The 25,498-nt window shown below is 33.3% G+C and overlaps 7 protein-coding genes across 7 annotated transcripts; 4 read left to right on the top strand and 3 right to left on the bottom strand.

Annotated features, from left to right (window-relative positions):
- Positions 1-675: 675 nt before the first annotated feature.
- On the bottom strand, positions 676-4,499 carry LOC124446363 (AN1-type zinc finger protein 2A-like). The gene is made up of 11 exons (XM_046997212.1): positions 4,353-4,499; positions 4,176-4,218; positions 3,864-3,915; positions 3,665-3,739; positions 3,272-3,328; positions 3,136-3,180; positions 2,089-2,189; positions 1,917-2,021; positions 1,767-1,836; positions 1,475-1,660; positions 676-1,005 (listed from the first exon to the last, which is right to left on the bottom strand). Exons 1-11 carry the CDS (start codon positions 4,405-4,407, stop codon positions 967-969), a joined length of 828 nt encoding a protein of 275 aa, XP_046853168.1. The 5' UTR covers positions 4,408-4,499; the 3' UTR covers positions 676-966.
- Positions 4,500-4,577: 78 nt separating this feature from the next.
- On the top strand, positions 4,578-6,030 carry LOC124446366. Its single transcript, XM_046997216.1, has 6 exons — positions 4,578-4,695; positions 4,833-4,987; positions 5,237-5,281; positions 5,405-5,496; positions 5,562-5,634; positions 5,735-6,030. The coding sequence occupies exons 1-6, from the start codon at positions 4,587-4,589 to the stop codon at positions 5,780-5,782; spliced, it is 522 nt and encodes a 173-aa protein (XP_046853172.1). The 5' UTR covers positions 4,578-4,586; the 3' UTR covers positions 5,783-6,030.
- Positions 6,031-6,449: 419 nt separating this feature from the next.
- LOC124446888 (H(+)/Cl(-) exchange transporter 5-like) lies at positions 6,450-12,105 on the bottom strand. The gene is made up of 16 exons (XM_046997773.1): positions 11,269-12,105; positions 10,921-11,127; positions 10,771-10,851; positions 10,501-10,683; positions 9,898-9,987; positions 9,549-9,673; positions 9,012-9,159; positions 8,598-8,683; positions 8,409-8,533; positions 8,221-8,335; positions 7,965-8,060; positions 7,682-7,740; positions 7,494-7,601; positions 7,203-7,324; positions 7,015-7,109; positions 6,450-6,919 (listed from the first exon to the last, which is right to left on the bottom strand). The coding sequence occupies exons 1-16, from the start codon at positions 11,914-11,916 to the stop codon at positions 6,823-6,825; spliced, it is 2,385 nt and encodes a 794-aa protein (XP_046853729.1). The 5' UTR covers positions 11,917-12,105; the 3' UTR covers positions 6,450-6,822.
- A 2,182-nt stretch (positions 12,106-14,287) lies between these two features.
- On the top strand, positions 14,288-17,856 carry LOC124446891. The gene is made up of 3 exons (XM_046997776.1): positions 14,288-14,689; positions 15,418-15,580; positions 16,066-17,856. Exons 1-3 carry the CDS (start codon positions 14,584-14,586, stop codon positions 16,448-16,450), a joined length of 654 nt encoding a protein of 217 aa, XP_046853732.1. The 5' UTR covers positions 14,288-14,583; the 3' UTR covers positions 16,451-17,856.
- Positions 17,857-18,063: 207 nt separating this feature from the next.
- On the top strand, positions 18,064-19,094 carry LOC124446893 (myosin-2 essential light chain-like). The gene has a single exon (XM_046997778.1). The coding sequence runs from the start codon at positions 18,354-18,356 to the stop codon at positions 18,804-18,806; it is 453 nt and encodes a 150-aa protein (XP_046853734.1). The 5' UTR covers positions 18,064-18,353; the 3' UTR covers positions 18,807-19,094.
- Positions 19,095-20,113: 1,019 nt separating this feature from the next.
- Positions 20,114-23,408, bottom strand: LOC124446894 (short coiled-coil protein B-like). The gene is made up of 6 exons (XM_046997779.1): positions 23,239-23,408; positions 23,091-23,138; positions 21,660-21,725; positions 21,427-21,488; positions 20,430-20,506; positions 20,114-20,288 (listed from the first exon to the last, which is right to left on the bottom strand). The coding sequence occupies exons 1-6, from the start codon at positions 23,318-23,320 to the stop codon at positions 20,255-20,257; spliced, it is 369 nt and encodes a 122-aa protein (XP_046853735.1). The 5' UTR covers positions 23,321-23,408; the 3' UTR covers positions 20,114-20,254.
- A 51-nt stretch (positions 23,409-23,459) lies between these two features.
- LOC124446892 (metallo-beta-lactamase domain-containing protein 1-like) lies at positions 23,460-24,272 on the top strand. Its single transcript, XM_046997777.1, has one exon. It carries the CDS (start codon positions 23,492-23,494, stop codon positions 24,101-24,103), a length of 612 nt encoding a protein of 203 aa, XP_046853733.1. The 5' UTR covers positions 23,460-23,491; the 3' UTR covers positions 24,104-24,272.
- Positions 24,273-25,498: the final 1,226 nt, after the last annotated feature.

Genomic DNA, 25,498 nt, shown 5'->3' with positions numbered 1-25,498 from the left:
CGAGTTGAAGCAAGGGAGAATTGTACAAGGCATGTGTTAGAAGTGTTTTGGGATATGGAGCAGAGTGTTGGGCGCCGGAAGCAGAGGACCTGAGAAGATTGGCGTCGACGGAAAGGAGAATGCTTAGGATGATGTGTGGTGTAACGTTGATGGATAGGATTCGAAGTGAAGAGATTAGAAAGAGTTGGTGTTGAGTGTATCGAGAATTGGGTAAGGCGCCAGCGTTTGAGGTGGTTTGGGCATGTGGAAAGGAGGGAAGAAAGTGCTGAAATTGTAGAACGTTGCATATGAATGTTGATGGAGTCCGCAAACGAGGTAGACCGAGAAGGAGATGGATGGATGCTGTGAACAGTGATATGAAGGCGATGGGTATAACGAGAGATATGGCGAGAGATAGAGACGTTTGGCGTAGAAAAATTCATGGACCGGTCAACCCCCCTGGCGGGGATTAATACTGGCCGGTATACAAATGTTGTTTGTTTTGTTTGTTGTCTCTTATTCACTTCCTCAGCCCTCCCTCTTCTAATAAACCCTCATTCAAAATCAAGCAAAAAAAGTAAGACTACATGGCAAAATAAAAGAAATGGAGTAAGTGTTGTTTTATTGCCTTGAGATCGAGAACCACCAAAAAATCTTCTCGTTGATAATTGCGAGTGACTCATTTTTCACCATTACTTCCCAACAGAGTATTTAGGTATTGTATTTGGAATAGAAATTTTATGAAATTCCATTGATTTCACCATAGTTTTTACGTAAATGGTTAGGAACATTAAAAAACAAAAATACTTAAATGTAATATGTATACTGAGCAATTTACACAGAAGACCATGATACATTGATAGTCAATTTGATACCTATCTAATTACTTTGGCAGCAATATTACTTTTATTTTAATTATACGTTAAAATGATTGGAATAATTAATTGGCGCTGTCGTAGCGTTTTGATTGTATTGTACCATATTTTTTCATGAAACAGTGCATGAACTGTTTTCTCCATTTTGACTCTGGAAAAAAATGTAAAAATTTTGATGATAAATTCTGATCGGAGAAAGTACGTATATGACAAACGTCGGTGTTAAAATTGCTAGTTTGAGCTGTACAATTTGCTGTAATCCATGTTGTGAAAAATAGCGTAAAACTTGACATCGATTTTATTTTTGTTACGAAAATGATTTCAATGAAATGCAAGATGAATTCGAGTTGCAAGAAAAATTGACGACTCACAACAAAAGCCTCATTCTCGCCAGTATACCTGTCAATCAAACCGCTATCACTTTTCTCATTATGTATAGATATGGTTTAAAATAGTCACAGTGACATCTACAACCCCACCCACCTCTGTTCATTCAAATTAAGTAAAGCATTTATTCTGGCTATTCATTGCATTCAACCACTTCATTTAAAAACAATATCTGTGATAACACACAATAAAGGAAATTTCATAAAAGAGATATTTATAGATGAAGACTGTACCGATTGTTGGGCCGATTGCTGTCGCCTCCTTCTTTCTCTTTCTTCTTTTTCTGAATCTGCTATTGCCTTTGCCAAAGCATGATCTTCCTCTTCTAGAGTAGATGAAAATTTATTTTTCAAAGTGGGTGATGTACTTGATGCTGAAAGTGACGCTTGAATTGCTAAAGCCAAAGCTTCATCTTCTGTCTGTCAAAAAATACGGTGAAACATTGAATAAAAAAAACAGCGTTTGCAATCATTTATTTGACATTATGTAATAAAAATTGTGTATTTATTTTAAACAAACTCTCACAAGTGTTGACTGTTGTTGTTTATCATTTGATCTTTGAACATTTTGTTGGCCAGCACGCTCTCTTCTTAATCTAAATCAACAAGATAATAGAGGGCAATCAGTCTTCAGATTATAATGCTACCAAGTTGATTTCACCATGAAATATGATACCTATCAAGATCTCTGCCTAACACGCTCAATGGTGTTTGTTGCGGTTTGTTTTTCAAAACATTTTGACTCCCTCCATCAAACTTTGTGTTTGTATTTTTCAATTTCCTGTGTAAATATGGAACAGTTAAAAGCTACAAATCAATTGAACTAAACATATTTCAAAAAAACTTACAAATAATTAGTAGACTTTGCAGTTGTACAGTTGTGATCTTGAGGATGTCGATGACGTAAGCAATAATTTCTCCTACAGGATGGACAGGTAATAGGGACTAGCTGCAATTTAGGAATAATTTTACAAACATATAACACTGCAGCTCTTTTGTCGCTTATTTCATAGTTATCACTAAATTGATATCAAACCTGAGATGTACAAGCATGGCTCTGAAACCTGTTCAAATATTCACTAAGTACATCAAGAACAATCCTTAGTACTACAGAAACTCCTCAGTATTCACAACACTCCTTAATATTCACAATATCACTCATTTGTATTCACAATACTCCTCAGTATTCACAATAATCTTTCGTATTCACAACACTCCTTAATATTCACAATATCACTCATTTGTATTCACAATACTCCTCAGTATTCACAATAATCTTTCATATTCACAACACTCCTTAGTATAAAAAAACTCCTCAGTATTCACAACACTCCTTAATATTCACAATATCACTCATTTGTATTCACAATACTCCTCAGTATTCACAATAATCTTTCGTATTCACAACACTCCTTAGTATAAAAAAACTCCTCAGTATTTACAGCACTCTTCAGTATATACAACACTCCTTCATTTAAACATCATTTTCAAATATTAATCATTCTTGAAATGTTAGATTTATGTCATTTTTCTCTGTTTCCCTTAATAATAATAAATTATTGCAAAATATCTTCATGGATAAATCTTTAAATACAAGTGGTTGCATAAAACTTTAATAGCACAAACTATATGATGATTTTTGTGGCTTTTAACTCCTACTAATAACAAATGCAACAAAGATTTTATCTTATCTGGCTCATGAAATACAACTTCTAAAAAATCTCATAAATTTGTGATTTTATCAAAATTATTTTAGAATTTGTTTCTTTTAATTTATATCATTTGATCAAGCGTGTACAATATAATTTTATAATTTACCACTACTATCCAATAAGCAAGTGCTTTGAACCTTTGTAAACTATCCATAGTTCTTGTATAATTGTTATTACACATACTTCTCTTTTCTTACATCCTTTAGCAGAGCATCTGTTGGCATTCAGCTAGTTGAAAAACATATGTTGCATAAGTTATTGTTTTACAGAAAATAACACAAAGCATGATACAGTTCATATGAATTTATTCAAGCTTTACTTTTCGGTTTTCTTTTGCAGGGTCTGATAAACAGTCACGGTCTATGTGCTCTCCAACCTATAATGTAAAACAAATTGATACTTATCATAATCATTAATTGGCTTTAATATTGATAATCAATGGCTTCCATATTGATGATAAAATTAGCGCAATATTGATAATCATTGGTTACAATATTAATCATCAAAACTGCTTTCTAGCTGTATTTTATTCAATGTGTCTAAAAGTGTATCTTCAGTGTGTCTAAAAAACAAGTCAGTCAAGTAGAAAAGCAAAAAGTAAAGAAAAATAACAAAGTAAAAAAAGTAAAGTAAAACAAGCATACTTGCGTACTTCAGTATATATATATCTTTCAATATAACTAAAAAAACTTGAAGCAGAGGAGATAAAAACCTTAATATCAGGCGGTTCTCCACGCTTTACAGGTATTGGTTTGTTACAAAGAGGACACACTGGAACTTGGACATCCTATGTCAAACACAGCAAAACTTTCCTTAGTAAAATAACAGCTAATAAATAATTTTCATTTATGTATTGTATTTATAAGCTGTATGCCACTAAGCATACCTTTTATGTATGCAACTAAACATACCTTTTTATAGGCACTTTGGCAGTTGTGTGTATTATAGGAAATATGTTCACTACTAAACCAAAAAATTTATAATAAAACAAACGAAGTAAACAAAGAAATTCAAAAGATAAGATAAAACTGTTACCACGTAAGGTGTCTACGTACAAAAAATCACATTACAAACATAAAACATGCGGTCAAAATTAAAATTATTTCAATCTGAGAATATTACCACAACCACCTAAGGCTTAGTTAGATTTTCAATTCTGAGTTTCTGACAAAAAACACACTTCGTGTTTGAATTTGCGAACAACTAAACGACACTCGACTTACCAAAATGTTTTATTACAAGCATCACAATTCATTGGGAGAAAATCTAAAAATTGATTGTTTAAAATAAATACAAATTTGAACAGCTTGACACAAGGGAAATTTTCTCCTTCAGTTTCACTCTTTACGCTATTCTTCTAAACCGTCAGTTAACATTAATAACATGTACTTCAATATTACCCAAACGTTTACAGGAAGCTAATGAACAATGTTTTCCTAGGCCAGGGAATTCCATCTTGCTTTCAAAATCAAGCTTTCTCCTCTGTTTAAAAAATTCTTACAAGTATGACAAAGCACTGTCACTGAAAGCAGTTTACACTTAACAGCACCAACAACATCAGCCTCCTCCCCCCTCTTTCCTGCTTGATGAGGTTCATCGCCCCCCCTGCCTTTGATGAGGTCCCAAGTACCAAAATGGCAGCTGTTCGGTTAGTCATTCCTGTGATTTCGGGCAATGTTCTACTACACGCTAGACGGTGTCTGTCTCTGCCAATTTCTTCACTTACAAGAAATGGATATCAATGTGAGTAAAATACAGGGCATTTTTTATTTTTATGGACAAGTTAAAACTTGTGTAAATATCAGTATTTTTTTCTAACTCCATTATCATGCACAACGTAAACTGAGACAGATACGTTGCTCTTTTGTCGTTTTATACAGCCTTTAACATCAGAAAGCAATGTGTGCTTTCAACCTTTTTAAAACGTTTCCATTCAACAACATCGACTGAAGAAGGAGGTGCATCAGAGACAGAAATCAATACTAAATCATGGTTTATTAGATGGTTACATGGTGAAATTCCTGAGCAAAAAGTGGTAGGTATATGATTATGTTGGTTACTCCTCTAAGAAACTCTCCCTTGCATTTATAAAAACTTAAATATTGTCAACTAATTTTTAAGATTAACGTATTTCATCTTGTAATGCCATTGCTAATTAAGTACTTTAAAACATTTTTATTTTTCATCTTTAATGATGTTGATTCTTTAATGACTCAGTTTTCATTCAAAATCTTTTTATACTTCTTAAATCAAAGTGCAAAGTGTGTATTAATACTATTTTTAGGTAACTGAAGAGGAAATACTTCAACGAAGAACACTTTTGGAAAAGGTACATAAATATATATCACATACACAAATATTCTTTACAGTATAAATGTTGTCAGTTTATATTTGATCATTAACCAAAAATAGAAAAAAATTCTTAACTATTTTTTTGAATCATCAATTCTAGGTGCAAGAAATGTATTTTTCAAACCCACCTAAAGCACCTGGATTGGACTTTTATGTGGAGGCATTTGATTTGCTTATCAAATACAATGACAGGTACTTAAATGCAATGTAAAATAACATAATTGATCAAAATTAACAACCTTTTTAACTGTCTCAAGAGTTGGAGTTGAAAACTTATATGAAGTAATGAAAGAAGAAAAAATACAAGCTGATGATAAGTTGATTAATAAGGTAAGGCCTAGAAAAATGAATTACTTTTACTTTATTGTTATATATTAATCTGTAGTTTTTAAGTATTATGAAATTTTTTTCATTACATTTTTTTTACTAGATTGAAACATTTATTGTAAAAGCACGAGAAGAAGCTTGGTATAAGTGATTGTTTTTTACTCATAAACTGCCCTGACATTTGCAGTTATACTGCACTCCAAACTACGTTCTAGGCTTAATTATTTATATTATGATATGTTAAAGTCTGTGTATAATTTTATACTTGATAATGTTTAAAATATGTCAGTACTCATTTCTTCTTCAAGAAAGTTCCCATGTAACATGTAATGAAAGTCCTCAATTAACACTAGAAAGGGCAGAATTTATAAGAAAAATATAACATTGCCATTCATGCTACATTCCTATATCTCTATATGCTATAATTGCATTGAAAAGTTTATCTTACACATTTCTTGAATCTAAAGATCAGTTGAAATGGCGAATAAAGAATTATATTCCCTTTGACTGATATTCACCTTGCAATGGTTATCATCGGTGGTAAAGATCTAGTCACTCTGATACTCTGAGTCTGAGTAGTCATTAGAATTTGTGTTTTTAGTTGCCTTCTTTCTGCCTGTCACTAAAGCATTAATACTGGCACTGTAGCTAGCTTAGATCAAACTAGTGGTTTAATTCCACAACTGTTTACTAAGAGGTATGGTGCAAATGACTTTCTCTATATACTGCTAGGCTAACAGTAAACATAAAAACAATACAACAAGTTTAGTACATCAATGATTCTAACAAACAGATTCAAATTCTGGCTTATCACAATATTATCATCTTGTTATTTATTTATAACTATCACAGCTTATGTGAATTACAGTACAATTATCTACATGGATGTTATTGAGTAATCATTTTTCACTTAAAAAAGTTAGAAGATTACTGCCATATTATGTCATAAGATTTGTATAACACAAATACAGAAATAACTATTAATCTTTCATATATTACACATATATAATTTTAACAAACAAAACAAATTGAATACTGGGCATTGTATCGCAGTAAAACTTCTCATAACAAAATTAAAATGTAGTTAAAGTGGCACAATTGCCAGAGACCTATCTACATGAAGAGGTGTAAATGTTATAAATGAATTGAAAATGATTAAACAAAAGATATGAAACTGACGCAATTAAACAGCTACAGCGTTCCATATCTTACAATATTAGCTCTCTTCCTCTCCATGACTTGCACATGTTTTAGGACATCTTTCTTTGTAATTATGCCAGTTAAACGCCTGTAAGTAAAACGATCCACGAGCATATGTAGTTTAAACTGCGATGAATGAACATTTTTATTTCTAAACTCGCTCGTAAAACACAATAAACATACCCGTTACTGGTGACCAACACTTGACGTAAACCCAATTTACGAAACATTTCAACAACAACTTCCATGGGCGTTGAACATGTAACCTGAAGAGGACTCTAAATATAAAAAGAATTTCAGAGAAATTATAGCTAGAAATAAATTTTTGTGAACAGCATTGTTAAAAACATCTTCAAATCTGCTTGTGTTACCTCATCTAACGTTGATCTGAGATTAACAGGAGGCGGGTCAGATATCGCACTTTGTGGAGCGTGCTTAGTAAAATAGCCAATTGATATTGAGACGACCTCATTATTCTTAGAACGAGCGGTCTCTTTACATGAAAATAAAACGAAACCATGAAATAAAACGATTTACCTCGAGCTACGCTACCTAATGCATGTAGCAATGCAGGAGAGAAAAGAGTTGATTACGGTTGTTCTAAACTGGAACACACAAGGGTCTATCAGATATACCATCAAGATAAGCAATGATAGCCTCACCTAATGCCGTCTTTAGCTCTTTTCGTCTGACATAACCATACAATCGCATATATTCCATGTCATCCACAACAGGAAATCCTTTAAAATATGTTTCCTCCAACAGAATTTCTGCATGTGTTAAAATAAGGATATCAGTAATGAATGAACCAAATTGAGTAAATATCAAAAAAAGATCAATGTATGCTAACCCAGCTGTTCTATTGTTGAACTGTCTTTAGTCACACAACTTATACCGGCTTCGTGTTTTCTAGATATTTAACAAGGCAAACATTAAATTAGATCATTGTTAAAACAATGAAAAAGATTAAATGAATGGGGGGAGAGAGCAAAGAAAAAAATTGATTTAATGATGGAATAACGTAATGCAACTTATAATTTAAACCTCGTGCGTTTCGTTTTCAACAATTTCAAAATGTGTAGTAAAAATATCATTCAAAGACTGCAACGCTAACTAAAGTTGATTTTACAAACTTCGGTTGAGCAACATCTTCAGCTAAAGTTGTGTGAGCAAACTCTTCTTTATTATCAAGAAATGGATACATGTTGAGCTGAATATGTCCATCATAACTGAAATAAAAGTCAAGAAAGAATTCCTGTTCAGCTGACGAAATCCACTAACGTAAAAAAACCCTTAAAGATTAAAGTCAGTGAAGCCTTTCCATTTGATTCAGTAGATTTTTGCACGGATGAGTAATTTCATAAACAACATATACACGTGAAAGGATACATTCCACCTTTACCGAATGCGTCTGCCACCCATTTGCTCATAACAACAGCAAGCATCATGGGAACAATGTAAAACAACCCCCCTGTCAATTCAAACATAATCACGACCAAAGATACTGTAAAAAAAAGGATAACACATGTGAGCTCCTATGGTTAGCCAAGTTTTAGTGGATGTATACTACTTCTTACCTGTCATCCTCGTTACTCCTCCAAGCGCTGCAGCAGCACCGACCATAGCATATAAACCTGGTTGCACACATGCGCCAACAATGTTACTACATGATATCTTGAATATGCTAAACTTTGGATAATTACTGAAAAAACAAGATTAAGATTAACACGTGATAAACTTATTCCTAAATTTGTTGCTGTACTCACAGAACAAGTTGCTCCATTCCTATACCAGTAATACGTCCAATACACGCTCCTACTGCCATTGATGGTATAAACAAACCTGCTGGAACCTATCCAAATAAATAATATTCACAAACATAAAGCTTTGCAAGAATTAAATATAGTGGGGACAAAGAAGTAGAGAAAATACAGTAGTCCCACTCCATTGATTTTTTTGTGCCACGCATATTTCATTGCGCAAGTGATTACCATAGTGGCAGCCAGTCACTTGCTTTTTCTGACAAATAGGTGAGCTGATCTGGCAAACGGCAGCCAGTAATCCGATTAAATATACAGCAGCCAGTTGCACAGCGAAATGAGACTACTGTATATTCCCTAAACTGTGGTGGAGATATTAAAAAAATTCAGCGTTAATATCATATAATTCTTTTTAAATACCTTAATACCGAAGGTAAAAACTGTAATAACAGCTTTGAATAACATGGCTAACAGAAGTAGCCAAATTGATTTAATAACACCGTCTCCAGCTTCAGCAGCAGGGTAATGACGGTTGTTTACATTAATAGTTGCGTTGACTTTGTAATCACTAAAAAAATTACAAACCTTGAAAAAACTGTACATAAATACCATGCTTTAAACATTCCTTTAAAACAAGAGGTAAAGAAAATCGAAAGTACAAATAGGAAGTGTGAAAACGCTGATTGCTTCGACCAACCACGACAAGACAAAGTTCAAGTAAGTATACCAAGGATAATTATAAGAGAAATCTCTTGATATTTATATCAAAATATGATTTACGAAGACCAAGTAAATCTTTAAAAAAAATTGATGCTATACCGTATTAATTAACGGGCGTGAGAACAAATGACATTGTTGCATTGCAAGTTTCTTACTCTGATCTTAGACGTTGCAACTCGCGTTGTCACTTTCAAGAAAAATTACACAATATAATATGGAAACCAAACGGTATAATACCACAAATCACCAAGATCATCAGGTTCACATTGCTGAAATAAATCTTTAATAAGAAGACTCGTGTTCTGTCGAGTGAATGGATTTGGATATGCTATCAACGCTGTGATCAAAGTAACCACTAAAACCTAATTAAAAAATAGAAAATTCGTATGCATTGCACAGAGGACTAATAAAAAATATTTTGTAAGTTGTTAGTAATACAACATTGCACACTTAGCGAGTGAAATTCCATTTCAATGTAAAATTTGAAAAAAATACTGAAATCATCAATAAACCAAGACAACACGATTGAAACTATCACCACAAATCTATTTTTTAAAGAAATTATTAAAATGGCTACATGTTTTACCTCAATCACCGGATATCTTCCTAAAACTGAAGTCTTTCGCAATCTGCACCACCATAAATTAAGTTTGTTAAAAAATACGCCAAAAAGACCCTAAATGGAAACCGTAAGCATAAATACATTCCACAGCAAAAATTAAACTTTAAAAAAGAACAGGAGTTTGTACATTTACTGCAAGCATTGTAATTGAGCATATTTAGGGGGGGCATTGGGAAGAAATCAAATGTGCCAATGCACCTGTATGCTGACGAACTTCTAGAGACAAACACCATTTTTTTCTTAGGACAAAAAATAACTATCTTTGGATTTGCTCTTATGTTAGTACGTACGTAGTAGGTAGGAACTTGGAAATATGTAGCTTTAAGCAAATTAGTTTTGCCTTTCGTAAGTCACAAACAATATTGAATTGAGTTTGTTTGCTTTCATTGTAATATTTTCTTAAAATCAGGAGATTGGGAGAGTTGAAATGAAATAATGCAAACAAGTTGATAGCCAAAGCCATGGACAGATTTCCTGGGGGTGCTTCCCAAATATCTGATTTCCTATTCAGACCAGACCCTTATTCATCCATCCATGAGTTATATACTGACAACATATTATTCATACCCCAAACACACCAAGCAAAGCAAAAGGAACAAGTTCAAAGACTTTCCATGGAGTGTTGTATTGTACATAAAACAAAACAAGTCTTCCTGTTCCATAAGGATTCATATACTTCAAGGTTACTGCAGCCACCATTGCGCAGAAAAATGACCTCCATAATGTTTTCATTGGAAAATAGTAGCTCACCTTTAAATCAAGTTTTGGGTCATTATTTTTCAAATGTGAAAAGATATGTAAGTAAAATTTAGATTAATACAATGATCAATGCATCACCTCTTCTAGACTAAACAGAACTCCTCCAATTGGTGCTCCAAATGCAACAGAAACTCCAGCTGCTGATGCTGCTGATAAAACCTAAATAATAAACATATATAAAAGATGACAAAACAAACAATAAACTAAGCATTTATACAACTATTTTACCTCTCTTTTCTTGGCTTCATTTTTTTTATACTTTGGAAAAAGTTTAGCAAATACATTTCCACAACAGCATGCAACATGAACCAATGGACCTTCCTTGCCAAGACTTAGGCCTGCAGCTACAGCCAACATCATGCCAAGAGATTTAACAATCAAAGTCCATAGACCAAAGTAACCATGGATTATAAAACCCCCAAGCATTGTTTTAATCTAGACAGTATGTAAACACAAGAATGTATTCTAAAGTTATATAAATATAAAGTTTGTCTTAATTTTGAAAATTTAGCATAAAAAAATCATCATTATGAATAACAAAATTCAACATAATGAATTTAAAAAATACTCATGTACCTCAGGAATTCCACTACCACAAGCATATGGAGCAAATGTATGAACAAGGGTTACACAAAGAAATGCAAATAAAAGACCAAAGAATGTAAACATAAAGCAGTTTGATGCATAGGAACCAGCTGAACTACTTGCTTTGAAAATCTCTGACCATTTCTTCCACTGTAAGCAACCATCATGTATGGTTAATGAAGAATTATCTGCCCAACAGCATGATTCTTTGTTCAACCATATTTCACCAACACATATTCCTTCTTTTAAGTCAAACATCCAGTCAGCACCAATATCAATAATACCAGCAAAAAGACCACAACTTAAACCAACTAACAAAACTACTAACCAACCAGATAAAGCATCGTGAGCTTCCATCAGTCTTTCAATAAGCGTTCCACTTTCTAATTTTTTCATCCTACGAATTCGAATTCGGTCCTGCTGTCTATCTCTAGTCCAATCAATTGTATCAAAATCATCGTATGTGAAGTTTTGATCTGGATTATCGTCTACTTCATCTGAGTTAGACCGCTCATTCTCGCGATAGTCACCGGCTAGATCTGTCAAGTCATTAAAATCTTCATTTATTGCTCCCGATGTAGAAGGCTCATCCCCTCTATAGAAGTCTACACGTTCATAACCGAGCCTTCGACTCGCCATAATTATGCATGAACTTAATTCAACAAGTATTGTTGACTAATTCACAACACATCGTAAATTCATAATAAATCCTGAAACTTTATTTCTTATGAAGAAAGGACAGGAACATTGCTAGCATACTTTTTGTTAATTACCTCATTGCCGTCGTTCCTGGCTACTCCTACTCATTTTCCTACCATATGATTCTTACGTGATCCTACGCTCTCGGTCCCACTCCCTCCTCATTACTTTGACGCTGATTTCAATGATTTGGTATGATGTCATGTAATTGCCAAGGAGAGACAGAGGCTTCAGCTAAGCTTACCCTGTAGGAGAAAGCAAAGAAAAAATTAGCAGGGTTATTCCTTTGAAATTTTTTTGTCATGCATACCTTTATAGCGCATGCGACTACCAAAATGGCAGCGAGTCACAGGCTCACAGCAATGTGATTAAATAAACAGAACCAGGGTGCACAGTGGCAGTACTGTCTAGTTCGTTTACCGTGGTTAAGTCTCCAAATTGTGTAAAGTAATTACAAATTCCGATGTATGTTGTATTCCCTCTGCTCTTCACGAGTAAGCCAATATATATGAACGAGTTCCTCTTGTTAAAATTTTGGCAATACACATCCGTATAGTTTACATTGTACGATCCATGCAACTATACTCTGTTGGCTCCACCCCTGATTTCGACTCGACAGAATTCGTACTCAGCTTCACACGAATCTCAAGATGTGAGCGAAAAGTTAATAAGAAGTGTCACTGAAAGTTAACAGGAGATGTTACTCGTATCGTTGAAGGTGTTAGGTGTTGAATGTCGTGACGTGATTTATTGAGCCAAAGGTAGGGGAAATTTTATCGAAAAGATTGGACAGTGAGAACTGTTCTTGAACTTCGTTGTTTTGCTTATTCAATTTCTATATGTTATATTAGATGTGATTGTTCTATAATTTATACGTATTAAGCAAATTTTTAGTGTACTCTAATCATTTAGAACACAAGGGTATCAAGGAAATTGACTCCCTTTTTGAATGCAAAATCATTGCAAAAATATGAAATGATTTACTTTTGAAAAGTGAATAATTTAAATGTAAATGTAAATTAATCATGAGGGTTTCGCAAAACTTTTCAAGCAGTTGAGAATGGACTGGAATTTCGCACGAGGAGTATTCGCCTTCGGGAAGTTTATGCAATGTTGCTCAATTTTGTTTTTTTCAAAGCGCTTGTCTAATCAATTGCTCGTATTGTGGTGCCGTGAAATTTAGTTTTGGGTTTTTTTTGCTATTAATTATTCAATATGTAGTTTGTAATTTAGATTTTGTATGGTAACTTTGGTCCAATTTAAAGGTTTTCAAAAAGCTTAGCAATGTCTGACATAGCAAGACAACCTGAAATACAATATTGTTTTTGTTTTATGCTCGATACATATTTTGAAGCTTTACATTTTCAACGTTGTAGTGAAATGTGATGTCAAAATCGTCAGTCCAAAAATTCCTGCCAGGTCAACTGGTCAACGTTCTTGTCTCAAATAAATTTAGTTAAACAGTTTTTTGGCATATTTTAAAATTATGTATTTTTTAAATGGTAAGTTACTTCAGTCACTGTAAAAGAATTTTCGCAACATAATTATTTTCATTTTTTTTAAATCATAGAAAGCCGTAAATCATAGGAATATTAAGTTTGGACTGTCGAAGCTTGCAATTCGATCCAAAAGTAGAGACAGTTTGCCTGCCAACTATTTACACACACTTTGCTATGCTATAAATAGTGCGATCACTTCCACATAAAATTAGTAGACCATCTATCAACGATCCTGTGTCAATTATACTACATAAACTTGTGTTTGTATCGTAACAATCTTATATGCCGGCGACTTTTCCAACAACACTTGACGAAACCAATTATTGAAATTCGACAATTATATGTTGCTACAATATGAATATGGTAATTTTATCAGTTAGAATTTCGATATATATTTGTAAACAGCTTTTGTTAGAATGGTTTCCTTTACTTTATTAGCAACAAATACTCGACACATAATCACATGAGGCCATTGTCAAGGTAACAATTATCTAGCTGCGATCGATTGTTTGTATCCCTGGGTAAAAATGATTAATCTGTTTTACTCCAGATGTTTCATACGCCAGCGATGTTTGAGCTCACCATAATATTTGAGCTACAATATAAGAGCAGGTCTTGAAAGGTTGTAAAAGAATGGTGTACAAACAAGCAGGAAGATTGTAGGATTATTTCGAAAATATTTTCGAAGCAAAGGACTATTGACGTCATAAGGACGAGCCAACTGGTGAGAATCTCGAGAATGGCATGCTCATTTCAGCCAATCAGAATGACCAGCACGTCATGAACGTATGCATGCATTAACTTCGTAAGCAACATTCTATTCAGCAGTCGTGATCGACACCTTTGGGACTGACGAAGTTGCGGAGCAAACACATTGATTTGTGCTCTTTACATTTTTTATCCACGGTTGATGTGATTTTACTACATCTTCCTTTGGAATCAAACGGTATCGAAGTGCATATTTCCTAGAATACATTTGAATGAAAGAGTAAAACAGCAAGGAATTCGTGATTACCTTTCATTGTGCTTTGGAATTTTTAGTAATATATTTGTAAATTGTTAATCACACAACGACTGTGTGAACCGATAACAAACAAAGACTCAAGCTATGGAAGGAATGGAAGTTGAAACATCTTTAGATGTATTATCTCGGGCAGCTTCACTAGTTGAAACAGAAACGGAATGCGAGATCATCAAACCACTACCGTCGGATAGTAAGTATTTAGAACGTTTAAACCAAATTGATTTGTGATGAAAATGATTGGATTGACTACAATGCAATTTTGTGTAAAATTGCTTGTTTTCGAAATAATATTCGACTGACTGTGGATGAAATATATATCTCATTAAATCTTCAGTTTGAGTCAGGATTAAGTTGTCATTGTATTTACTAATGGCGCTTGCAGGTTTGTATTTAAAGCAGTACAGACAAAGTTGAATTCTTGTTAAGGCAATTACTATAAATTCATTTTTTACATATTCTCCTGTTTCATAAGAAAAGAGGAAGGCAAGTATTTGCTTTGCTTTTGTTTTTGTGCTATTCATAATAAAGAAACAGCCAAACAGTGCCGATAGTTCGTTATTCAATAATACAACACAATTTTGAACTAATTGAAACATTTTTGCATTTATATATTATTGTAACACCTGTTCGCGAGTAGTAAAATTTTGATACAAAATTGAAGCATGAAAAGCAAAATGACTACGTATAGTGATCAATACCGTGAAGTATATTGTGTCATCATGGCTATAATTGAACCAAAACATCTGTTACATGCAAATTTCATACTCGGAATAATTTCACCATTGTAGACTTAGTTTTTGCTTGTTGTGTCTTTGTGTAAGGGCTATAGCTATTCGTTTCCTTTTATATGGCTTTCGTGATAAAACTGTACAAGTACGGCTGCGGTGAAATATGATTCTGATGTATTTTTCGCTTTAGATTTTGGTATCAAAACGGAAGGTTCGTTCATTCCTAAACCAAATACGCTTTTGTCTAAAGCGATAGAATTCAAAGAGACGCAAGCCATGGAAGTTGAAGAGGGAGAAAAGGATCAAGTTGTTTTTCGTAGAAGAAAAGTTAAATGTGCGGGTACACAAACTCTGTAAGTAGTTTTCAATCTCTCATATCTGTAATATGATCAACGCGAACGTTAACATGCCATTTATAGTCAGAAGGAAGAACAAAAATGTAGTCCAAGGAGGATTTCTTGCTGCGCTCGCGTTTATTTTTACATCTCACTAAATGGTTGAAATGCTTTCAAACGAGAAAAGTGAAGTGTATTAAATAGAGCTAACTTCACGAATAAATTAACAACATTCTTATCTCGTAAAGAATGTGCCAATAAATTTGAATACAATGCTTTGGCTGTGGACGCAATTATCACCTGGGAGATTTTGGTATTTTTGCAGATGCCTTTCATCTATGAAATGTTTGACATAGCTGACCACTGAAATTGACAGAATATGATACATACTTTCTAATGATGTGGCATTTTTTTAATTGCTATTTATTTTTAGGATTATGAATATGTTTTTGCCTAGCGAAATTTGTCAATGCGTTGATAATAATTTATTTTATTATACTTAGCACTGAAGAACAGACTGCATTTCCTCAAAGACCAATGTCTGGTCCACCTCCTTTGCTTTGTGTTTCACCAAGAAGCAGCTTTTATGAAGAAATTAGACCACAACAAAGAACATCAGTAATCACATCTACACATATGCAGCGTCGACCACATACAATTGTTGGTGTTCCAGTTGGTTACAATGTCCCTGATGTTCAAATTCCTCACAGGAAAGAAATTAAATCATTTCCTATTTCATCCGTAAATGCAGATCCCGTAGTTGATGAACATTTCAGAAGAAGTCTTGGGGCAGAATTCAATGATTTTACACCACCTTCAAATTCAGTGGAAGATCATTTTGCTTTGTCTCTAGGAGACCAATGGCATAAACTAAACATTAACAAGTGAAACTTGTTATAAATCAAAGTGGTGTCAGCAGTTATTTGGTGAAATCACTGGCCAGTTTTACATTGATATGTATGACTTTGTATTTAAGGTAGCAGCAGATTGTGGAATCACTGACCATGGTTTTACCTTGATAATCTGAGTACATCCTTAGTTATTGTTTTGGTTGTGTTGGTATGGATGGTCTATGTGATGCAACTATATTTATGAGTGTCTTATAATAAGATTGAGCTTTATCTTTGTATACTGACTCAAACCCAGAAATATTTCTTGGGTTGTTTATATATTTCTAACCTGACTTCATGCATAGGCCAATATTGATGAATGTTTGCAAGATCTTGAAGATGAGTAAAATTGTTGGACCCCATTTACTTGAATCAAGACAATTGGCTAGTTAAGCAGAAATCTATTGCCAAAAAAGCTATTTTTAGTTGGATGTTTATGGTTGCATCTATGTAGATAGTAAAAGATATTTTTGATTTGTTTTTACAAGACATTTGCTATGAAATTATAAATAGCATTTTCAATTACTAGTATTTACATTTGATATGCTTAGTCAAAAGAGAAATATTTTTTTAATGTTCTTTACATTGTTTGACACAAGATTGAAACCAGATGTGAGCTTCATATTGTAGAAGTATAAATAAACAGACGGCAAGTCTGCCTGACATTTCTTACCCATTAGTTTAATCTTATGGTTTAGAGCTGGACTCAGTGAAATGTAGGGAATAGTATATGATGTAAAGATCTGTATTTGAGCTGGTATCATTTAGACATCTGTAACTATTCTTTAGTAGTAGTTCACAAGAAATACTGACAACTGCCTCGTTATTAAACCTTTTTTTTGAATTAAATAAATATATTGCTAGGTACTATAGGACATATATTTTTGTCTTACCTAGTGTATGGAAAGCCAAAAACAAAGAGAGACAATATGTTTTATAAAGATAGGTATGTCTGTAATCCATGCTTAAGATAACGATCAATCAATGCTTGTAAAAAAAAAATTATTTCCTTTCATTCCAAAGACCAGGAAAGCATATGATTATCATTCTTTAGACTTAATTTCAGTCAACAGGCAGTTTGTTGGTATTTCTTCAATTTGTTTTCAATGTCATTTATTGTTGTGGTGCAAGAATTCTGTCTGGGTTTTGTAATATTTTTGTAATATAAATACTAGAGATAAAGAGAATTAACTGAAAATCAGTCGTGCAAAATCCATTATGAAATATTACCAGTAGTGCGGTTTTTCCGATGTTTTTTATCAAAGCACGGGCCCCACCTTTCTTCGTAAGGAGACAATATCATACAGAAAACGAACATAATTAAAATTAATAATTATAATGTATAACAGTTAATGTGTACACTTGTTTAAAATATATTTGTCATTTAATGCTGGTCAATCTCAATCAAATGACGAATGTCATAACATAGCCACGGAAATAAACCTTTCAAACGTGCTTTTCCATATAAGGCCTTAAATATTCAAAGGAAAAAGTTATCCTATACAGCCTAACTCCTAGTGCCAAAATTATCGCATGAGAATGCTCTATAAAGGAGGGCGAAAACAATACATTGCCATGCTAACTACTAATATTGAGGTATATGCAAATGAAGATTGAAGATACCAGCTGGGTTCACAAGGCTTATTAATCTCCTTTGACTGAAAAAAACATGAACATTTGAGTTAAAAGTATGATTTATATATACGAGTAAATTCCATCCTTTGTTGATTTACATAATGTTTCATTTTAAAATATGATTCCGGAGGAAATAAATCTACCAATCAAAGGTCAATTGTCTAGTGTAGGAGTGACTACGACGTCTTGATTCTCTAAGCGGATACAATTGCACCCAAGAATAATATACGTATTCGAGAAAGTGTGTTCTAAACGTTTCGTTAAGTATGGGCGATCTAAGTGATAAAGAATTGTTACTGTGTAAAGATGTATTCTCCCTTTACGATACAACTGGATCAGAGAAGATAGCAATAAGTTCGTTGGGCGAAGCTCTACGCGCCATGAAGACGAACCCAACAGAGGCCGATATTAAAAAGATAACAAAAGATTTCAAAGGAAAAGAGATAAGTTTTGGCGAATTTCTTCCCGTTTATAGCTTGATGAAACAGCATCAAGATCAACTTGGGCATAAAGGAACTTCTGATGGTGTCATTGAATGCTTTCGTCATTTTGATCGCGACCTGAATGGCGTTGTTTCATCCGGTGAACTCAGAAACCTTCTCACAACTCTGGGAGAGAAATTAACGAATGAAGAATTTGACAACTTGACTTCTGGTTATATCAATCCAAAAGGAGAGGTCTCCTACGAAGAATTTGTTCGTGGGGTGATGGAGATGTAGATATTTCATTATTCCATCAAAATTAACGCATTAATTTGACTATTAGAAGTTATATTTGATTCACTATATTACAGACTGAATATTAGATTACTATTGTTTTGAAACTATCAAAGTTTTATCGGATAAAAATTTTGCTATGAGAAAATTATAATGAAATCAAATAGGTTTTATCGTGAAAACTATTAAAACACGAAGACGAAGTAAAAATTATCAAAATATTATACTATTCCACTCCATTATGGATTTATGCAAGTGGTTAATGCAATTATATGCTTATTATGAATGAAAGGACACAAATGACTCATCTCAATAGTCAATATATTGTTAGATATTTAAGGCTAATTTGAGTGAGCCTGCAAAAATGTCAGTGTCGCGCTGTGAAGCTGTGACTTAAATGTGATTGAGCCTGTTTGTCTATCAACATTAAAACTCAATAGACGATTGCCATCAGTTATGCAGGAGAGCACTTTCCATTTTTAAACATGTTTCTATTTATAAGAACATGGAACTTTGAATGCCATTGAGGGTCGTTGTACGTCATCACATAACTACATTACAAATTTACAATGAAAAAATCGTGTATATCGATAACAACGATAAATTTATCATACTTACGCAAAGTTTTTAAAAAAATCTTATTTGAAGAATTTTTTTCACTGTTCACCAAGCTAGTAAATATTCGTACTAGCTACTTTAACAATTAACAACTATTTGGTTTAGAGTTTAGTCATACGTCGTACTAAAGAGGAAGACATAGGTTGCTTTTACTTTGAAAGTGGCAAAGTTATCATTTTGCTACCAAAATTAAATCCTGACTATTATTTCTATAAAATATAAAAAAATTTAAACCTTTTCAGATATTAACCTCAAAAATGACAAAAATATACATTTTTGAGTCCAACACAATTAAGGTTGATTTGATAATCAACCTTGAGATGCAAACCTCCAGATTCAAACCTTGAGATGCAAACCTCCAGATTCAAACCTTGAGATTCAAACCTTGAGATGCAAACCTCCAGATTCAAACCTTGAGATGCAAACCTCCAGATTCAAACCTTGAGATGCAAACCTCCAGATTCAAACCTTGAGATGCAAACCTCGAGATTCAAACCTTGAGATGCAAACCTCCAGATTCAAACCTCGAGATTCAAACCTCGAGATTCAAACCTCGAAATGATAACCTCGAGATGCAAACCTCAAGATGCGAACCTCAAGGTGCAAACCTCGAATTATGCGAACCCATTTGTCAAATAAAAAACGACCAAAATACCAAATATTTCATTAGAAAAGCAGTGAATACTATACGGTTTTTTAAAGCAATCTATATGATATACGTTTTAATTGAATTAAAATATCTCTGATTTTACTAGTAATTACAATGAAACAATGTTACCAGCATCTCTTGCAGAGTCCATAATTACAACAGAAGGAAGATTGAAAATAAACGGCTATTTTTTACGAGCTGATTTCGAAGGTAACTGCCTACAATAATACAACACAAATTCATTTCGTTAAAGGTCGTTAATCTGCTTATGAATCTTAGAATAGAGATTAGTGTCTAAAAAATGCTTTTAAAAGGCCACAAAACATGTTGGGAAAACATTGATAACACAAACAAATTACCTTTTCTTAGTTGGAGGATTTGTAGCTTGAAAAACATTTGACGCCGACATAAGATTATCAATATACTGACCAAGAACCTTAGAAGGTATCAAACTATTTTAGACCCAGAGTTAGCAAGCATAAGAAGATTTTTATTTATTTACAGTAAAAGCGGTTTGTCAAAGACATTTTCAACGAAGGTGATCAGTCAAAAAAAAATATAATGTTAACGACAAAAAGCGCTCCTTGTTGCTAAACGTGCGCTGTTCTACAATTCGTATTGGTGTTCCACACTTAAAAATATTCAATTTAAAATGAGACTTGTAAATCAGAACAGCGCGCCTAACAGAACTGATTAAACAAGTTTTCAGTCAAACAGCATGTATGGAAAATATATTGAAAATACATTCTAGCTAAGGTAATTTTATTCGCACACGTTAGAATATAAACAGTGAACCACAGACGCAGTTACCCCACCTAGAGTGAATAGATTACAGTTAAAATCTAATGATTGTCATTTAAAATACATTTATAATACATATAGTTCAATCATTATGAAATCATTCCGTCTACAGGGCACATTTGACATGCAATTCTTTCACTCTTTGTTCGTCCGTCGTTTGTTCAATTTAACGTATTTCAAATTGAAATCTTTATTTGAGATTAAGATCTCTATTTAAGTGAACTTTTCAGCAGAAGTATAAACCAATAAGTTCTGAACAAAATTCGGAAAGTAGAAAGGATTTTAATGTGTTTCGCAAGCCACTTCTAGACTCACGCATAAGAAATTAAGAACATTTTCCCCAAACTCTTTCTTGAACTACAACTGTAGTAACAAACCTCAACACATACACATCAAAAACATAAAATACTTTCCATTGATAAAAATGACCTTCGTAGCATGATCAAGTAACTCATAACTGATAACTGACCGCTATCTTTGATGGAAAAGTACTGACAAAATTCTTGTGGATACTGGATTTCATTCTACGTTGACAGAACTGCCAATAAAAAGTACCTGATTTTCTGATTTCAATTTCAGATTCTCATCCTTTACAGCGTCGACTCTCAAGGACAAATCTAAATCATATTTAAGATTAAAAAACTCAATATAATACAGATGAGTTGACTGTGTGTTTAATACATTACATCCAAGATAGAAAAAACAGACTTAAAAATAAAATTTGAGATAATAGCTACAACTATGCGAAAGTTGACAAAATAACGTCAGTTATAGTTAAGAACACATACCATCAAGTGTATTCTGAAGTTCTAATACTTCAGTAATCAATTTTGCTTTTTCTTCTTTTTCCTCATCTTTGTTTTTAAAACAAATATATAGATTAACAAAGCTTCTATTACAAGTGTAATATTATATTTGAGTAGAAAATTGAGTATTGCATATCGTGATTACGTAAAAAAACCTGTATAAAGACATATTTATGAGAGTCAGAAAGACTGTTACCAGCTGAGAATTTTAGGGTTCCTTGATCCCTAACTTAACCCTATTTAATGAATGCTAAACTATACAGATGAAGCTTTCTGTAGACGCACAAAAGATTGAAGGGGAAGAATTGCCCATTTTTAAATATTTTTTTTTTCATTTGTCTAGAGATAAGTATGACAAAAATTGGCATTCACTGTCAATCTATGTTTAAAATATTTCAAACTTTAGTAATTGTCCACTCATCATTTGTTGATTTTAAAACTTTTATTGATAAACAATTTCAACATTTCAGACAAATACTTTTCAGTGAAAAATCTTCAATTCAACATTAACAAGGATGAATATTCTTATACCAGATTCTAAAAACATATCTATTAAGTAGAGACATTCTACATTTCAAATGGCAGATCTCAGTATAAGGACGATATGATTATCATGGAAAATCAAAAACAAAATTAATATTGCTCATCATTGATCTGCATAACAATCTATTTAAATTAACTTGATGAACATTAATTCACATAAACTGAAGTATTTCAACTATAGCAATGGGGAAAATACAGTTAACTAATTTAGGAGAAAAACTATGACATTGGTACAGGGCATTGAGACAATTTAGGGTACCATAGGAACCAAGGGACTATCTCTATAATCCAAGGAAAAAGACTACTTTACAACTCAAATTTCCACTCTCCTTTCTTAACCTCTTTTGCATTTGGAGCCTCACTTGAGCAAGAAGCTTAGGTCAAATTGTCTACTTATATTTGATGTTTTAAAACACAACAAAAACTATATTATTGAGAAAAAGGAATTCTTCACAAGAAAATATGACACTGATATGCTTTGTGTGGAACAAAACCAATGCATGCTTCCTTCATTAAAAGCTTTGCTCAAACCCTTCTCACAAAAAAGTCTACAGTTTCAATGATGAGCAAGTTCATCAACAGAAACATAATAATACTAAACAAGGGAAAATTGCATATTCAATAAACTTATCACTTTCAATTTATAGACAAACTGAATAATTATCACAAAATATATGTTTGTCAAAGTGCCTCCTTTAGCCTGCCCTCTGTAATCAAGTGGTATAATGAGTAAAAAATACTATTGTAAAAAAATTTTTTACATGAGAGTATTTTGTTTTTTTCCTTACTCCTTTTAGTTTTATCAACTAGCAATATTAATTAGTTAATAGACAATTAAGACTAAGACAAGATGAACTATTGATATTTTACCGATAACAATGCTGCTATCTAGTGGCTTGTCCTTTATCGCGCTGTTTGCTATGAAAATAAAACAAAAATTGATTCCAAAGTAATTCAAATTGTTTACAAAAATCACAGTTAACAAATAGAAAGTACAAAATAGTAACATCTATTTTACCACAAGCTCCAGATAAATCATCAGATGACAAGCTTATTGTTTGAAGATTATCTTCAACCAAGCGAGGGTTAAAATCTCCCATACGCAAGGTAAAAACTAGACAATATTTACGATGTTCAAATCTCCAGACTTCTGTAACATACCACAATCAAATCAAAACAAATTAGCGCCTGCTGTACATTGGTCAGTTAATTCAGTGAAAGAAATTACAACGTCATGTAACTATACTCTTTACACAACATGAAACATTGAGATGGAAATGGCACAACCTGAAAAAGATTCATACACAATTTCTGTACTAATGCAAGGATATTCATACGAAGATAGAAATGGGGATTTCAAAGCAAATGGCACGTGTACGTTAATCACTGGTGCAAGCAAGATACTTGTTGATACAGGAAGCCCAAGAGACAAAGATAAGATTATTAAATGCTTGCAAGATCATGACTTATCACCCTCAAATATTGATTATGTTATTTGCACTCATGGTCATATAGACCATGTAGGAAATCTGAATTTATTTCCAAATGCAAAATTTATTGTCGGATATGACATAATGTATGGTGATAGCTACCAGGATCACGATTTTAAAAATGGAAAGAATTTTATTGTAGACAACAATGTAGAAGTTATTCCAACACCTGGTCACACACATGCTGATGTGAGTGTTTTAGTTCGAAATGTTAAAGACTATGGCACGGTTGTTGTGTGTGGAGATCTTTTTGAAAATGAAAAAGATAACAATGAATGGAAAAGCCTTAGTGAAAATGTTAAAATTCAAGAAATCAACAGAGAAAAAATTTTGAAAATAGCAGATTATATTATTCCAGGACATGGAGCCATGTTTAAAACAAATAATCGATAGAAATCCCCGACAATTTAACATGTTCGCTAGTTATTCTTCTTCTTGTGCATTAATCATTACTAGAAGTTGATAATTTGTCAAATCAGGACCTCTATTGCACTTGGATTAGTTCTATAGCTCAGTATTTGTAAAAATTATTGGAATAATACAATTTATTACTCTTTTCTAATTCATATTTCATAACTGTTAACATCCAGATCTTCCTTGTACTATATTCTGTGCTGCCTTGAAAGGTAGTTCCATGCCTTTCTTTAAGAAGTTAGTAAGATCCACACATGCACTGCAACACGCCGCAAACGGTGAAAACATTGCGTAGAATATTGCAGCAACAAGTCCCAATGGCCAAGCAATAGCTAGTAAGATCAGAATCCAAACAAAACTCCATAACCATCCACAACTTGATGTCGCCATACTTATTTTGAGGTTAGATTTCAGTTTCAAAATTCAAAGACGGAAGTGACACGCCTTTTCAAATCATGATTAAATATTCGCCATGAATATCACAGAACTTAGCATGCTGAATTTGAACATCAGCGATTGTCACTCAAAGTAGTACACGTGTTATAAAAACGAGCTTCATAAGCACCAATGATGTTTTTATCAATAGTTAAACAAAATAATATTTTGTTTGGCTGTAGGAATCTCAATCATCTCAACGAACTACGCTAATATCAACACGCACGCGCAGAGTAGCTAAACCACAAGTTCAGAGCGATTGCTTATCACTGTATATAAATAACAAGGGATCCCGTCATTATTGGAAGTGTGGGGGTAGTTACGTTGATTGGGAATCCATAGTATCGCCCGCGATTGGCTGATCTGGTAGCGATTAGCGTGGCTAAGAACGCTTTGGTTGGTTAGTTAGGATCTCCTGGCCCACACCAACCATCCCACAATGGTCATTCTGTTCCCGCTGTCCTGTCGCACGGTTGAGCAGTACTTCTTCACATCATGTTTCCTGTAACGTCTCACGTCCTCGTAGGATACTGATTCGACAATGCATTCAACACTTCCAATTGGCACTACCAGTGGTAGTCTGCCATTCTTTTCAACTTGTGCTGTTGTTTCAGGAGTCGCAAGCTTCCAAAGTCTACAGTTTTGACGAACATGGTAACCCAATCTTGGTTGCATCACAGTAAGCTTGAAATGGATTTGTGTACATGGATTTGCTTGAATGGATTTGCGATTTTGCGAACATCCGTTGACTTCAATATAACATTTTTGATAAAATCTTTCAAAAGCTGTGGTTTAAAATATAAATATCAACTTGATGTCTTGTTGTCCACAGTTTACATACAATAATTGGTTGCTTTGCTTTAACGCTTGGAAGGGGCACGCCAGGGCCTGGCCGGTAATGATCATTAACAGCTCTGCTTAGAGTGGATAATAATAAGC

Source organism: Xenia sp. Carnegie-2017, unplaced genomic scaffold, assembly GCF_021976095.1.
Source record: "Xenia sp. Carnegie-2017 unplaced genomic scaffold, XeniaSp_v1 HiC_scaffold_22, whole genome shotgun sequence".
Lineage (NCBI taxonomy): Eukaryota > Metazoa > Cnidaria > Anthozoa > Malacalcyonacea > Xeniidae > Xenia > Xenia sp. Carnegie-2017.
Note: the sequence above shows the minus strand (reverse complement) of the source record. Positions and strands in the feature narration are given on the sequence as shown.

Excerpts from the sequence above, each read along its gene's own strand:
- LOC124446363 (XM_046997212.1), bottom strand. The coding sequence starts at position 4,407 with ATGGAATTCCCTGGCCTAGGAAAACATTGTTCATTAGCTTCCTGTAAA. Across the intron at positions 3,740-3,863 it reads GCCAAAGTGCCTATAAAAAG|GATGTCCAAGTTCCAGTGTG; the intron begins GTATGTTTAGTT and ends TGTTTGACATAG. Across the intron at positions 2,190-3,135 it reads AAGGATGTAAGAAAAGAGAA|CTAGTCCCTATTACCTGTCC; the intron begins GTATGTGTAATA and ends CCTAAATTGCAG.
- LOC124446366 (XM_046997216.1), top strand. The coding sequence starts at position 4,587 with ATGGCAGCTGTTCGGTTAGTCATTCCTGTGATTTCGGGCAATGTTCTA. Across the intron at positions 4,988-5,236 it reads AAATTCCTGAGCAAAAAGTG|GTAACTGAAGAGGAAATACT; the intron begins GTAGGTATATGA and ends TACTATTTTTAG. Across the intron at positions 5,282-5,404 it reads GAAGAACACTTTTGGAAAAG|GTGCAAGAAATGTATTTTTC; the intron begins GTACATAAATAT and ends CATCAATTCTAG.
- LOC124446888 (XM_046997773.1), bottom strand. The coding sequence starts at position 11,916 with ATGGCGAGTCGAAGGCTCGGTTATGAACGTGTAGACTTCTATAGAGGG. Across the intron at positions 9,988-10,500 it reads CTTTGCTTGGTGTGTTTGGG|GGTCTTTTTGGCGTATTTTT; the intron begins GTATGAATAATA and ends GTTTCCATTTAG. Across the intron at positions 8,336-8,408 it reads AGGAGTAACGAGGATGACAG|TATCTTTGGTCGTGATTATG; the intron begins GTAAGAAGTAGT and ends TTTTTTTTACAG.
- LOC124446891 (XM_046997776.1), top strand. The coding sequence starts at position 14,584 with ATGGAAGGAATGGAAGTTGAAACATCTTTAGATGTATTATCTCGGGCA. Across the intron at positions 14,690-15,417 it reads CAAACCACTACCGTCGGATA|ATTTTGGTATCAAAACGGAA; the intron begins GTAAGTATTTAG and ends TTTTCGCTTTAG. Across the intron at positions 15,581-16,065 it reads TGTGCGGGTACACAAACTCT|CACTGAAGAACAGACTGCAT; the intron begins GTAAGTAGTTTT and ends TATTATACTTAG.
- LOC124446893 (XM_046997778.1), top strand. The coding sequence starts at position 18,354 with ATGGGCGATCTAAGTGATAAAGAATTGTTACTGTGTAAAGATGTATTC.
- LOC124446894 (XM_046997779.1), bottom strand. The coding sequence starts at position 23,320 with ATGGGAGATTTTAACCCTCGCTTGGTTGAAGATAATCTTCAAACAATA. Across the intron at positions 21,489-21,659 it reads ACTTCAGAATACACTTGATG|ATTTGTCCTTGAGAGTCGAC; the intron begins GTATGTGTTCTT and ends AATATGATTTAG. Across the intron at positions 20,507-21,426 it reads AATTGAAATCAGAAAATCAG|GTTCTTGGTCAGTATATTGA; the intron begins GTACTTTTTATT and ends ATACCTTCTAAG.
- LOC124446892 (XM_046997777.1), top strand. The coding sequence starts at position 23,492 with ATGGAAATGGCACAACCTGAAAAAGATTCATACACAATTTCTGTACTA.